General features: G+C 36.9%; 1 protein-coding gene across 5 annotated transcripts in view; it reads left to right on the plus strand.

Moving 5' to 3' along the window:
- Positions 1-16,160, plus strand: part of DNAJC13 (DnaJ heat shock protein family (Hsp40) member C13) — a 124,700-nt gene that overhangs the window by 20,117 nt on the left and 88,423 nt on the right. For 4 of the 5 annotated variants that reach the window (XR_450889.3, XM_057545165.1, XM_007180931.3 and 1 more), the window contains one exon: positions 5,595-5,675. Coding sequence is in view for 4 of the 5 variants with exons in the window: in XM_057545165.1 (XP_057401148.1) it covers positions 5,608-5,675 (68 nt within the window). In the remaining variant the exon portion in view is untranslated. Of the gene's footprint in view, positions 1-5,321; positions 5,430-5,594; positions 5,676-16,160 lie in introns of all 5 variants that reach the window. The other variant, XM_007180932.3, reaches the window with a different exon arrangement.

Raw genomic sequence — 16,160 nt, forward strand, 5'->3', positions numbered from 1 at the left:
TGTATCTTAGTGTTGTTATGGGGACAGTGAGATACATAAATGGGTGGTAAATGCCCAGTGTCTTCATTAACACATGATGAGTACTTAATAAAAGTTGCATAATTTCAGGACATGTCATAATTTTTTGGTTAGGGTCACCTACCCTCCCCAATTTTAGGATAATCTTTACTCAGGATTCAGAATAGAAAAGGGTTATCCTAATTTCCATTTTGAGGCTGTGCAGGCACTAATATTAGCTTTGAATTATCCCATCATTTCTGGGGTTGACTTGGCTACTTAGGTAAGTATTTCCTGCCTTCATTATCTCTCCAGTGTACCCTTACCTAAATATAACATGGCTGAAGGTGAGCTTTTCAGGTAGAGGAGTGATTTTCTTCCATAAAGAGCACTTCCATTTTACTAGCCTTAGCCTTTATTGGATTGTTGTCATTCAGGATTGGATGCAGAATAGCAATATCACTTGTTGCTTCCTAAAACATGAGAGGTAATTATCAAGTGTGCTGATTTTGGCCGTAGGAACTTGTATTGATGTCCAGAGAATCCTTTAATCCTACATTATATTTTTCTGTTAGCATTGTAATCTGCATCAGGAATACAGTATTTTTTTTCTGACAGGCCAGATAGTGGTATACTTTTAAAATTTTTTAAATTTAATTTTTGGGGACTTCCCTGGTGGCACAGTGGTTAAGAATCCGCCTGCTAGTGCAGGGGACATGGGTTCGATCCCTGGTTCAGGATGATCCCACATGCCACGGAGCAACCAAGCCCGTGTGCCGCAACTACTGAGCCTGAGCTGTAGAGCCTGCGAGCCGCAACTACTGAAGCCCACGCGCCCTAGAGCCCGTGCGCTGCAACTACTGAGCCCGCGTGCCTAGAGCCTGTGCTCCACAACAAGAGAAGCCACCGCAATGAGAAGCCTGCACACCAGAATGAAGAGTAGCTCCTGCTCGCCACAGCTAGAGAAAGCCCACGTGCAGCAACGAAGACCCAAGGCAGCCAAAAAGAAAAAAAAAATTTAATTTTTTGAGGGTAAGAACACTTAACATGAGATCTACCCTCTTAACAGATTTTTAAGTGTACAATACATTATTGTTAACTATAGGCACAGTGCTGTACAGCAGACTCTAGAACTTACTCATCTTGCATAACTGAAACTTTATACCCGTTAATTAGCAACTCCCCATTTCCCCCCTCACCCCGGTCCCTGGCAACCACCATTCTACCTTCTGCTTCTGTGAGTTGGACTATTATAGATAACTCGTGTCAGTGGAATGATGCAGTATTTGTCCTTCTGTGACTGGCTTATTTCAGTTAGCATAATGTCCTCAAGTTTCACTGGTGGTGTTGAATATTGCAGGATGTCCTTTTTTTTTTATAATTTTTGTTTGTTTTTTATAAATTTATTTATTTTTGGCTGCACTGGGTCTTCGTTGCTACGCGTAGCTTTCTCTAGTTGAGGCGAGCGGGGGCTACTCTTTGTTGCGGTGTGCGGGCTTCTCATTGTGGTGGCTTCTCGTTGCAGAGCTCGGGCTCTAGGTACGTGAGCTTCAGTAGTTGTGGCACACGGGCTCTAGAGCGCAGGCTCCGTAGTTGTGGCGCACGGGCTTAGTTGCTCCACGGCATGTGGGATCTTCCCGGACTAGGGCTTGAACCCGTGTCCCCTGCATTGGCAGGCGGATTCTTAACCACTGCACCACCAGGGAAGCCCAGGATGTCCTTTTTTAAGACTGAGTAATATTTCATTGTGTGTGTATACCACATTTTCTTTATCCATTCATCTGTTGATGGACATTTAGGTTGTTTACACATCTTGGCTTTTATAAATAATGTTGCAGTGAATATGGCCATGCTGTCTCTTAGTGGTCCTAATTTCAGTTCTTTTGGTTAAATACTCAGAAGTTTGATTGCTGGATCATACGATAATTCTTTTTTTTGGCCATGCCATGCGGTTTGCGGAATCCTATTTCCCTGACCAGGGATCAAACCCGGGCCCATGGCACTGAAAGCGCTGAGTCCTAACCACTGGACCGCCAGGGAATTCCCTAATCTATTTTTTAATTTTTCTGAGCAACTTCCATACTGTTTTCCATAGCGCACCATTTTACATTCCCATCAACAGTGTACAGGGGTTCTAGTTTCTGTACATCCTCACCAAAACTTGTTGTTTTTTATTTTTTTGATAATAGCCATCGAACAGGTGTGAGGGAGTATCTTGTAGTTTTGAGTTGCATCTCCCTGATAGTGACATTGAATATCTTTTCATATACCTGTTGGCCATCGTTATGTCTTCTAGTAGTTTAATTTTATATTAATGTGTTTTATCTTCTCTCCCTTTATCTATCCTAACCTTGGAACTCTCTGGAGTCTAGTGTTTTCATCACCCCCGAGTTCATAGGTCTCCAAAAAGTGGTAGATAAACCTTCTTGATGTAAACTTGTTTTAATTACCCTCCTAAAAAATCCGTTTGAGTTATATATTCCCCCAAACCAGTGATACTTACGAGATCATTCTTTAGGGTTTTTTTTTTTTTTTAATTCTTAAGTTTGCTTTGTTATTGTGAGATTCCCCCCCCCCCCCCGCCTTTGATTTATTAGGGATCTTTACTCCTGGGTCATGCCATAAGTTCTCTGTGGCTGTCATTTTAAACTCTTACATTATTTTTTCTCTCACTTTTAAAGTCCCTTGATGAGGTCAGCCAGTCTTCACTCAAACACATTTTCTTTCTTGTCAGTTTTCTCTAGATAGGGCTTTGGTTCAGTCAGTCATTCTGATGTAAGAAATTGTGGACTCAGAATCCAAACACCACTCTTCAATATCAGCCATTTACCTTTTCTGTCCTCCTTTTTCTTACATTTTTCCAATCTTCAGTTACAGTATGTAAGGGGAAAATATCATCTGTAGACCTATAGTTTTTCACTTTTTTGGCACCTTTTCAGAGATCCAACCTAAGTTTCTTTTCAGCAATATTGTTTACTACAAGTGATTCAGGAGGCAGGGATGATGTGTGCTGGTGTAGTAATTCTTGGTTGGCTGCCTGTGTCATTTCAGATACACAATCCAGAAAAAACAAAACAGCACACCAAATGACAGGACTATATTTAACTGTCTCCATGCACACTAGTAGGAAGATGTCATTGACTGTTAAGAGATATTTCCTCTCTGGTAACAATAATGGTTTCTCTAAACTTGCTGTTACTTATGGTTCTCTTATTATTCCTCAGAGCATGAATTGATATTTTTCCAGAAGGTTTGCCAAAACCTTATTTGTACCTTTTAGAATATCAAGTTTGAAGTGGCCATCAGAATTGCTCATGGGGTTGCTGAATTTCATTCATTCACTCAAATACTCATTGAGCACCTGTTTTGTGTCAGGTACTCTTGTAGGCTCTGGAGAGCCTAGAGAAAATGAGCATAACAGACAGAAATACCTCTCTGGATATTCTAGTAGGATTAGATAAATAATAAATAGACTAAATTGCACGTTGGACTATGAAAGGTACCCTAGAGAAAATATGAACAGGAGTTAGGATAGAGAGTGTAGAATGAGGAGGGTAATTACAATTTAAAACAAGATAGTTAGGCTAGGCCTCATTGTAAAGGTGACATTTGGACACAGAGTTGAAGGAGCTGAAGGTGTTAGCCATGTAGATATCTAGAGGAAGAGCATTCTACAATACATAGAGTACAGAGGCCCTTGCTAATTTGCTGATAGAAGAACAAGAAGAATGAAGAAAGCAATGTCAAAATAGAGGTATCTTTAAAAATGTGTTTACCTCTCAGATATATATCCAAGAGAAATGAAAACATTCACACAAAATGATTGTTCATAGCAGCATGATTGATAATAGCCAAAAAGTAGAAACAACACAAATGTCCATCAACTGATGATAAACAAAATGTGTTGCATCTATACAATAGAAGGAAACTGATCCATGCCACAACATGGATAAACTTTGAAAATGTTACGCTAAGTGAAAGAAGCCAGTCACAAAGACCACATATTGTATGATTCTGTTTGTATGGGATTCCAAAATAGGCAAGTGCGTAGTGACAGGAAGTAGATTAGTGGATGCCAGGTGGTGGGAGTGAGGGGGATTGGGGAGTGGCTGCTAGCAGGGTTTCTTTTTGGGGTGATAAAAATACTGTGTTGGTTGTAGAACTCTGTGTACATGCTAAAAACCCATGAATTGTACACTTTTAAAAGGGTGAATTTTATAGTGTGTGAATTGTGTCTCAAAAAGCTGTTATAAAAATGTTTTTGGATGAAAATGGATTTATTCTAATTATGAAAAGAATACTTGTTGACTAAGAAAAGTTTAGACATATAAAGATGTAAAGAAAGCTAAGTGAACCATACTTCTAACCATTCAGTTTGCATTATTGACCCTTTGGTATGTACCTTATAGTATTTTTTAGAGAGCATTTCTAATTATTAAGGGTAGGAAGCAATAGCCAAGTGACCAAAAAAAAAAAAAAATGACCATATTCATTTTTAACTTTTATTCAGTGTGAAGCAAATGATGCAGAATTTTCAAAATTTATCATCAGTCTTTCATTAGTAGCCAGTTTATGCAATTATTGTGTAAAATTAGCTAAATTGAAATTTTTTCATGAGATAAATGGATTCTGGATTTTTGACACCTCAAGGTTATAGTCAACAAACTAATCTTGAAATATTGCACATAACATGGTCCCTCTGCCTGTGGCTGTTAGGAAGTTCAACAATTTTCAACTGTCCTGTTTAACTAGAGAGTTCACTAACCAAACTGTAACAAACATTTCTAAACACTTAATTTCTGCACTCATCTTGATGTTTGCAACTACACTTTGAGTAGCATTGTTCTAGTATGGAATACCATGTGACTTAAAAATTATTTTCTCAAAGTATAATTCTGTGGAAAAAGGTTAATATTCTGTAAAAACAGGTTAAGTGGTATGAATGACAATCTCAATTTTGTTTAAAAAGTTATTTTTTTCTAGCCAGAAGAAGGGAAGCTAGAATGATTATCTTTGGATGCTAGGATGAAAGATGCATTACTTTATGAACATTAAAATTTTTTTATTATGTACTTGAATTACTTTTATAATGAGACTATTAAACCTTACTTATTTACAATAGGTTCCCTTTAAAGTGACAGTGACAGCAAGATGGCTGACGCTTAGCAGCTAAGTGTTTAGCTAAGTGTTTTGTCTAATAGACAAAAACCTATTAGAATTGGTTTGACCCTTGGCAAACATTTGTAGGTGCCCATCATGTGTTAAGACATTGTTTGGCAATGTGAGATTTAAAGATTCATTTACTTTAACATTTTTTTTATTAGGTTCTCTGCAATCGAGATGTTGGTAGAGGGTGATTCTTGTCCTCAAGAAACCCAGTGTAGTGGAAGAGAGCTGTGACAATATGCTGTGCTAAAGGCTGTGATAGAGAGGTGAACAGACCATCCCTATCCTTTAAAACCTTATGGTCTTGTAGAAAAATTGGTGTCTTAAAATCAGTGCCATATGGCAGGCTATGAAATTATGGTATGGGAGATTTAGGGAAAACTCTTAAGGATAGCACTATTATGAAATTTACCCATATTTTTATCTTTCAGGTTTCAGCACAAAATGAACATAATTAGGGAAAATAAGGATTTAGCATGTTTCTACACAACGAAACATTCATGGAGGGGAAAGTAAGTATTTCTGTTGGTTTTACTTTTCTCTGCCTCTATAAAGTATTTTAAACATTACTTTTTCAGTGTCTTGAATAGTACTGCACAACTCAATAATGTCATTCAGCCCTTCTCTTCTGAAAAGCATATGTACATATTTTAAATGAAAATGCTACATTTAGAATAAATTATTGTTCTTTTTTCTTTTGATATGTCTGGTTTTCTCTGTCTGTCTTGGGAAGGAATTTGGTAGGAATTAAAAGGAATATAAACCAGTTATCCACTGTCTTGAATGCTGTCAATTAATGATGTTATGTAGTAGTGGAGTGTTAACTTCACAACTCTGTCGCTTAAAGATAAGCCTGTGTTATCAATACATATTCATTTCCATTTGACACTCAGGGAAAATATGCCAATATTGCATTTTGTAATCTTTTTTTAAACCTGTAATGAAATTTAAAAATTGGGTTTGGTCTCTTCCTTGGGAGGGGATGATGACATTTTTCAGTAACTTGCGTGGTCAAAGCAAGGTGTACTTGCTTATGTATCCTTTTGTAAAATGGATAGTAATTCCTACCCCTCAGACTGATATAAGGATTAAATGAATTGTTATGGAGTATGTGAAGGTTTTAAAATTATACCTTAAATACATTGAGTATTCAGTGAATGGCATCTTTTGACCATTACAGAAAAGTTTAGTCTATGGTCATTTTGAGTAGTAATAAGTAAAATGAGTGTGCACACTTTGACAAATAGGTGACGACATTATTCCAGATCAGGCCTCAGACAGATAAAACATGACATGTGCACAAAGCCAATAACTTTAGTTCTTATTCTTTTTTTTTTTTTTCCTCTGGAGGATGAGGAGAGAGGGTGGGATAGTTCTTATTCTTAACTTTCCAATTTTTAGGTAATAGTGTTGTAACTTCTTAGAATGGTGCAACATCTGAATTCTGTAGTGTTTCTGGTTTGCATTAAGAAACTGACTACAATTTTGAAAGAATTGAGTGTTAAATTTTGTTTCCTTTTAGTAGCTCAGTTGTATGAGCTACTTAATTGTTATCCTGTGGAATACTTGTCTTGAAATTTTTTTCTTCAGTTAATTTCATTGAGCAAAGTTAGAATATTGGCACATCCAGAATAGTATGAGTCTCTTTAGTTCTTTTAGCCTTAAAAAAAGTTGTATATTTAAATGATCTTTATTTTTTCCTCAAGAGTTAAATTGCTCTAATCATCATAATATAGCTTTTGCTTTTTAATACAATTATAGCATACTGTTGAATTAATTCTAAAGAACAAACTTCCAGTAATACTTTTTGCTTTGTGAGCTTATCAGTAATTGTGGTCACCTGGAAAAACTTTTAATGTTCTTAGTAATGACTGTGACTTAAAACAATCCTTTTTTTTCTTTCCTTTTTTGTAATTATTTGGAGCAGAACTATTTCTGTGCTCCGAGCATAATTCCTTACCTCCATCATTCACACCTTGAAACTTTTTTGCTTTGTTTTTATAGCAGCTTTATTGATATAATTTACTTAACATAAAACTCACTCTTTTTAGGTGTACAATTCCGTGGCTTTTTAGTGTATTTGTAGAGTTGTGAACCATCACCACTAACTATTTATAGAACACTTTCCTCACCCCTCAAAAATACTCCTCTAAATATATTAGCAATTCCTCCCCTCTCCCCTGCATCTGGCACCCACTAATCTATTTTTTGTCTCTGTATTGCCTATTTAGGACATCACATATAAATGGACTCATCCAATATGTGATCTTTTGTGACTATCTTCTTTCACTTAGCATGTTTTCAAGGTTTATCCACGTTGTAGCGTGTGTTAGTACTTCATTTCTTTTTATTGCCAAATCTATTGTATGGATATTGCCACATTTTATTTATCCATTCATCTGTTGATGGACATTTATAGTGTTTCTACTTTTTTACTATTATGAATAGAATAGTGCTGTTATAACACATACAAGTTTATGGGTGAATCTATATTTCCATCTCTCTTGGGTATATACCTAGGAGTGGAATTGATGGTATTGGGTTGGCCAGAGTTCATTGGGGTTTTTCCGTAACATCTTACCAAACACCCAAACGAACTTTTTGGCCAACCCAGTATATGGAGTTACATAGAATTATATGGTAACTCCATGTTTAACTTTTTGAGGAACAGTCAAACTGTTTTCCAAAGTGGCTGCAGCATTTTATAATCCTCCCATCAATGTATGAGGATTCCAATTTCTCCACATCCTTACCAACACTTCTTATTGTCTTTCTTTTCATTTTAGCCATCCTAGTGCATATGAAGTGGTATCTCATTGTGGTTTTGATTTGCATTTCCCTAATGACTAAGATGTTGAGTATCTTTTCATGTGCTTATTGGCCATTTTGTGTATATTTCATGAAATGTCTATTCAAATCATTTACCCAGTTTTTAATTGAGTTGTTTATTCTTCTGTTGTTGAGTTGCATAAGTTCTTTATGTATCATGAATACAACTCCCTTATAGAGGTATGATTTGCAACCCTCCTGTTCAGTGGGTTGTCATTTCACTTTCTTGATGGTATGCTTTGAAGCACAAAGGTTTTAATTTTGATGAAATTTTGATGAATCCAATCTATTTTTTTCTATTGCCATTTGTGCTTTTGGTGTCACATCTAAGAAGCCATTACCTAATCCAAGGTCTCAAAGATTTATTCCTATGTTTTCTTCTAAGAGTTTTATAATTTTGATTTTGGGTTAATTTTTGTGTGCAGTGGGAAGTAGGGATCCAGCTTTATTCTTTTGCATGTGGATATCTAGTTATCCCAGCACCATTTGTTGAAAAAACTATTCTTTCCCCATTGAACTGTTTTGACAACCTTGTCAAAAATCAATTGACCTTAAAAGTTTATTCCTGAATTTTCAATTCCATTCCATTGATCTATATGCCTTGCCTACCGTTATGGCAGAACCATATTGTTTTTTTTTGGTTTTTTTTGGCCGTGCCACACAGCTTGTGGGGTTTTAGTTCCCCTGACAAGGGATCAAACCTAGGCCCATGGCAGTGAAAGTGCTGAGTCCTAACCACTGGACTGCCAGGGAATTCCCAGAACCATATTGTCTTAATTACTGTAGCTTTGTACTAGGTTTCAAAACTAGAAAGTTTCAGGTTCCAACTTTGTTTATTTTCAAATTATGTTGGCTTTTCTGGGTCTCTTGCATTTCCAAATGAATCTTAGAGTCAGTATCAATTTTACAAAAAAGGCAACTGGGATTTTGATACGGATTGCATTGAATCTATAGATCAATTAGGGGAGTATCGCCACCTTAAGAATGTTAAGTCTTCTGATCCACAAACATGGGATGTCTTAACACTGAAATCTTTTAAAATTTCTTTCAACAGTATTTTGTTGCTTTCAGTGTACACACCTTGAAGCTTTTAACTTCTTCTTGAAAGGTACTACATTTTCCAGATAATGAATCATTTCATTAGGTTATATACATTATTATGTGGCACTGAATCTTTTATTATATTACTTACTTTATGTAGCCAATTCTAATCTAAGTTTAAAGTATTTCTCGTTGGTCTTATGAAAAAAATAAATGGTCAATATTAAAAATTTTCTGTTGTTTCAGAGTTGCTATTTGAACCTTCTCTCTAGAAACATATCTATATGCAACAAATTTTGCACGTGATTTTGGGGTTTTAGGGCCTCAGTTTTAAGAGATTCCAACTCAACCCCAACATTTTAGAAAAATGTTATTGATAGTGACAGTAAAGATGGACAAATATTTTTCTTTATCTTAATATACCTAAATTAAAGATAACCTCTCCAGATATTTCCCTTGGGGATATTCATGTGACCTATTTCATTTTACCTTTGTAATAGTTTTCATATGTTTACATTGCGGCCGCTAGTGTTTTTAATGATTAAGGTCTCTTCACCCCTTGGCTGGCAAAGTAGACTTTCTGCTGTGTTTATCATTTTCCCACTTGTAAAATACACAGTTAAATTATATCTTTGTCTGGAAGGAGCAGGAAGAGGGAGGAGATTTCAGTGGTAAAAAGCACTTTTCTTTCATGAAAGAACAAAGTTTCCTTTTTGACCTGGCAAGTCATTTCTGATAGGAAGGAAGATGCATACATTTCAGTTAAAGCTGAAATGCAGATTCACTATGGAAAACTTCACAGTAATGTTGAAAATTAGGTACTTAATTTTTTTCTGGATGGAAATTACATGTAAAATCTACCTGTGGATCACTTTAATATTTGCATACATTAATTGTAGCAAATGCTCTGAATTTAAAAGTAGCATTTTAGTATCTGAACAGGATTTTAACTGCAGTACATTGGGATATATCATAATCAGTCTATGAAATTCATTGGCAGATGCCCACTACATTCATAGAGAGCCTGTGTAATGACTAGATACAGGAAATTGAGAGAAGAGTTGAGGGAAAGGGAAGCTAGTGAATTTCTCATACCTTTCTTATAATGTAGGAATAGAATCCTACAAGAGAAGAGAGACTCTTCTCTTTAGCTGCCTGGCATTTACACATCTCACCAACTCTGATAACTCTAGGAAACCTGGGGGTTTTTTCCCCTGCTTTGTTGATTTTAGTCCTTGACCCTGCCAGCCTCTAAACCTCACATGCATCCATCCTGAATTCTCTTTGTGTTTTCTTTGTACATCTCTTTGTGCTTATTATCAAGCAGTCTGGTATTTGAATATCTTTCAAGTGCAAATAGGATCACATCTGCTAGGAATTTTATATTTTACACACAATGCTCTATTAAAAGCTAGTTTTAGGAGCAAAGAGTCTTTCCAACAAATGATACTTCTCTTTTCAACAAATGATACTCGAACACCTGGACATCCACATGCAACAAAATGAATCTAGGCATAGATTCTACATCCTTCACAAAATTAACTCAAAATGGATCACAGACCTAAGTGTGAAATGTAAAATTATAAAACTCCAAGAAGATAACATGCGAGGAAATCTAGATGACCTTGGGTTTGGTGATGACTTTTTAGATACAACACCAAATACATTAGCCATGAAAAAAATGAATTAATAAGTTGGACTGCATTAAAGTTGAAAACTTCTGCTTTGTGAAAGACACTATCAAGAGAATGTAAAGACAAGCTGGGAGAAAATATTTGCAAAAGACATATTTTATAAAGCACTGTTATACAAAGAACCCTTAACCCTCAACAATAAGAAGACAAACAACTCGATTAAAAAATGAGCCAAAGATCTTAACAGAGACCTCACCAAAGAAAATATTCAGGGAATTCCCTGGCAGTCCAGTGGTTAGGACTTCACACTTCCACTGCAGGGGGCACGGGTTCGATCCCTGGTCGGGGAACTAAGATCCCACATGCTGTGCGGCACAGCCAAAAAAAAAAAAAGAAAAGAAAATATACAGATGGCAAATAATTCAGAGAAATGCATGCAAATGTAGAGATACCACTACACATCTACTGGAATGGCCAAAATCCAGAACACTGACAACTCCAAATGCTGGTGAGGATGTGAAGCAACAGGAAATCTCATTTATTGCTGGTGGAAATACAAAATGGTATAGCCGCTTTGGAAAATAGTTTGGTGGTTTCTTACAACACTCAACGTTCTCTTACCGTATGATCCAGCAGTTACACTCAGTTTACCCAAAGGAGTTGAAAACTTATGTCCACACAGATGTTGATAGCAGTTTTATTCATAATTACCGAAACTTGAAAACAACCAAGATGTCTTTCAGTAGGTGAATGAGTAAACTGTAGTACATGCAGACAATGAGTATTATTCAGCACTAAAAAAAATGAACCATCAAGTCATGAAGAGACATGGAGGAAACTTAAATGCATAATAATATTAAGTGAAAGAAGCCAATCTGAAAAGGCTACGTGCTGTATGATTCCAACTGCAGTATATGACATTGTGGAAAAGGCAAAACTTTGGAGACAGTAAAAAGATCGTGGCTTTCAAGGTTTAGCAGGGAGGGAAGGATGAATAGGCAGAGCTCAGAGGATTTTTAGGACAGCGAAACTACTGTATGATACTGTAATGGTGGATACATGTCATTATACTTTGGTCCAAACCATAGAATGTAAGGCACCAAGAGTGAACTCTAATGTAAACTGTGGATTTTGTTGGATAATGATGTGTCAGTGTAGGTTCACCAGTTGTAACAAATGTATCACTCTGGTGGGGCTTGTTGATAATGGGGGAGGCTGTGCATGGGTGTGGACAGGGAGTATACTGGGAATCTTTGTACCTTCTGCTTAATATTATTGTGAACCTAAAACTGCTCTAAAAAAGCCTGTTTAAAAGAAAGCTCCGGGGCTTCCCTGGTGGTGCAGTGGTTGAGAATCTGCCTGCTAATGCAGGGGACACGGGTTCGAGCCCTGGTCTGGGAAGATCCCACATGCCGCGGAGCAACTGGGCCCGTGAGCCACAGCTGCTGAGCCTGCGCGTCTGGAGCCTGTGCCCCACAACGGGAGGGGCCGCGATAGTGAGAGGCCCGCGCACCATGGTGAAGAGTGGCCCCCGTACCACGATGAAGAGTGGCCCCCGCTTGCCGCAACTAGAGAAAGCTCTTGCACGAAACGAAGACCCAACACAGCTAAAAATAAATAAATAAATAAAGTAGCTGTTAATTTAAAAAAAAAAATCACAGAACTAGTTACAAAATAGTCCATATTAAATAAAAAAAAAAAAAAAAGAAAGCTCCATCTGAGCTGGAAAAAATATGAACCCTGCATCACAGAAAATAAGTCCTTAAAATACTACATTTCATGGGATGCCCTTTAATTAGAAATGGGACATTTTCTCACTGAGTTACCGCAGAATGTTTCCTATACATTCCTTTTTTCTCTTTTCTGAGGAATACAACTTCTAATGTAAATGAGCCCTCTCAGGTGAAACTCATCTTTCAAGTGGAGTTTGACCAGAATGGAGTATCCCGGTAATATAATGAGATGAATGATCAATTAATTTTGTTCTGTATTTTAAATATGAATTCAGCAGTCATGGATACTTGAAACATATGATACTAATAATAATTAGTTCAGTGACTAGTGGAGTGTTGAACCCTCCCCCCCATTATTCAATCAACAGAATAAGTGCAATAAGAATAACATTTACTGATTATAAGCACTAAGTGACAAGAACTTTACATGGATTATTTAATTCTCACATTATGAGCTAAGTATGCATATTATCCACATCTTTCAGATGCGGAAACTGAAGCTTAGAGGGGTTAAGCAAGTTATCAGAGGATACACAGTAAGTGAACAGTTTAAACAGTATTTGAACCCAGGCAGTGTGACTCCAGAGCTGATGGGCTTAACTGTAAGAGTGCTTACCATTGACCTCTTAACTCTGAGAAACCTTGCACTTCAGTTATCCCTAGTTACGTTATCTGATGGGCTAAGATTTAGTTCAAGTAACTAGATTCTCAAGCTTTTAATAATAAAAGGAAAAACTCTAGATTCTGTGAGAATTCTAAAGCCTTCTAGAAATTGGTGTCCAAATCTTTTTATTTGTTTATTTATTTTGTTTATTTTATTTTTGGCTGTGTTGGGTCTTTGTTGCTGTGCACAGGCTTCCTCTAGTTGCGGCCAGCAGGGGCTACTCTTCGTTGCGGTGCGCGAGCTTCTCACTGTGGTGACTTTTCTTGTTGCAGAGCACAGGCTCTAGGCACACGGGCTTCAGTAGTTGTGGCACACGGGCTCAGTAATGGCTTGCGGGCTCTAGAGCACAGGCTCAGTAGTTGTGGCGCACGGGCTGAGTTGCTCCGCGGCATGTGGGATCTTCCCGGACCAGGGCTCAAACCCATGCCCGCTGCGTTGGCAGGCAGATTCTTAGCCACTGCTCCACCAGGGAAGCCCCCAGATCTTACTTTTAAATGGTTGAGGCACCTAGGTGTTCAACCTAGGAAAGAATTCACACTGAAAGTCTTATTGGCAGAAAAATTAGGTATACTTCATATGAAGCTGAAAGACAGAACTTGGACCAGAGGGTGAAATTTGTGGGGAAGTATATATTGGCTTAGAACTAAGGAACAACAGTCAATATCTGCAGTACTGGAAAACAAATAGAATTACTTTTAGGGAAGGTTAGTTGGTTCCCTCGTACCAGTAGTCGTCAACTACTAAAAGTAGCCAACTTTACTCAGGGTACTATAAGGGTTTGAGCTGTATGTTACGAGGACTAGACAAGGTAACATAAAAGCTGTCTTCCAGCTCTGATTAGATGTGTTTGGCTTATTTGAGACCTGTTGCATAGACTGTCCACTGAAAGGATTGAGGATCTTAAGTTTAAAAGTAACACACAAAGGTTTTATTATCCCAAGAAATTTGAGAACCATTATTTTATAATAAGCACAAGCTTTTTCTGTACCTTACAAAAAAGTAATGTTTAATTTTCTCTATTTTGAGAGAACTTAATAATATGAATTTCTGTGCAGAAGGGTATGACATTGTGATGGTGGCCAATATTTTTGTAATATCTCTTTCTCTTGATACTATTGTACATGCCTAATTGATATAAGCTAGTTAAGAAATTCAAATCCAAAATAAACTTTCATACAATGACTGACAAGTATCTTAGCTCTTACTACTTTGAAGTTTATTTCAGATTAATTTCTGAATTAGTTAACTAAATAACAAACAAAATGTCTGCCCAGAGGAAACTAGGTCTTTAAGGGACTCTTATTCACTGCCATACCATTCAACCCAGCACACTGTGCTCATTTAATATTGGGTCAATCCATGATAATACTTAATATGCAGTATCTGATCTAACGTATTAGTTTTTTCTCCCCCCCCCAAAAAAATTGCCATATGGGAAAAAATCGTGATATAAAAAGTTGTTTAAAAGAAGAAAGCAATATTCATAAGGACTAGAAGGTTTAAGAATGGCATAACATTTTTATTTGCAGGAATTAATACAAGAGTGTGTTTGTTTTCATGTAAGTTAATATAAATTTAATCTGCCTGTTAAGAAACCTGAACATCACTTATCAAAATCCGAAACTGGAGTACATCCCCAGCTTTTGCTTCAGCGGTCTTGCTTTCCTGTCAGATGATCTTTCTTATCTTATCAGCACTATTGTTAGCACATCTTTTGTTCTTATCACCCAGTTCTTTATCACCATTTGCTATGGGAGCAAAATGCCCCAATACAGAAAGCAGTTGTCTCAAACACTTTTTAATTTATTTGAGTATCATTAGTTTCCTGATTCTAAATAACCTTATAGTTAATGGGTAATGTAAATCATTTCTTAATAGGCTATCACATTAGAATAAATCTGTGAGTTAAGAAAACTTAAGGAGTGGAAGAAATGCCTACTCCCTACTGGCATTTAATGATGTGTGTAGCTTTAGTTCCTGAAGAAAAGGAAACAAGTGCAGTAAATATATTGAATATTATATATTTACTAATGAATATTAATTTCATTAATATTAATAATGAATATTAATTTCATTGGGGGCAAAGGTGTTTGCTTTCACATTTCATCATGTGTATGGCATCATCTGTCATATATTTCTCATTTTGTCTACTTTAGTCTTTATTCCTTTTGTAGTTGATTTTATATAGCTGTATATTTTGTAATAAGAACTTGTTTTCAGTATGATACTTTTTAAGAATGAGCCAACAGATTCATCTCAGACCCACAGAACTGCAAATTAAATTATTAGGATTTAAAAAGGGCAATTTCATGGACTTCCCTGGTGGTGCAGTGGTTAAGATCCGCCTGCCAATGCAGGGGACACGGGTTCGAGCCCTGGTTCCGGAAGGTCCCACATGCCGCAGAGCAACTAAGCCCATGTGTCACAACTACTGAGCTGGCGCACCACAACTACTGAGCCCACGCTTCACAACAACTGAAGCCCTCGCGCCTGGAGCCCGTGCTCCACAACAAGAGAAGCCACTGCAATGAGAAGCCCGCGCACCACAACGAAGAGTAGTCCCTGCTCGCTGCCACTAGAGAAAGGCCTCGCACAGCAATGAAGACCCAATGCAGCCAAAAAAACAAACAAAAAACCCACAACATTGCAAATCAACTATATTTCAATAAAAATTATTAAAAAAAAAATTAAAATGGCAATTTCTCATTGCAGATAGTGAATAAAATGTATTTTCTTCCTAAAGATACGAACTTAGTCTTTTCCTGATGTCACAGTGGTTATGAAGAAAAAAATTGGTGTGCTGTTAATTGCTGTCTGATTTATATTGTGTTTTAAAAGCAAGAGTAAACTCTTGCTTAGAGTCATAGATCTGAATGCATGGATTGGTCTGTTTAGCTATTGGATAAACATTTATTGAGCACCTGGCTTTATGCAGTGCTGGGTACTATGCTAGGAGTTAGAGTTTCAAAGATAAGGAAGACATTTACCTCCTTGAATTTATGGAGTATTTGTCTATTCTTTATGACTTAAGACACCAGTGACTTAGTGAAAGTAAAAGTTAAGAGAAAAACCTTAAGTTGCAGGTATAACTAACAT

This window comes from Balaenoptera acutorostrata, chromosome 4, assembly GCF_949987535.1.
Source record: "Balaenoptera acutorostrata chromosome 4, mBalAcu1.1, whole genome shotgun sequence".
Taxonomy (NCBI): domain Eukaryota; kingdom Metazoa; phylum Chordata; class Mammalia; order Artiodactyla; family Balaenopteridae; genus Balaenoptera; species Balaenoptera acutorostrata.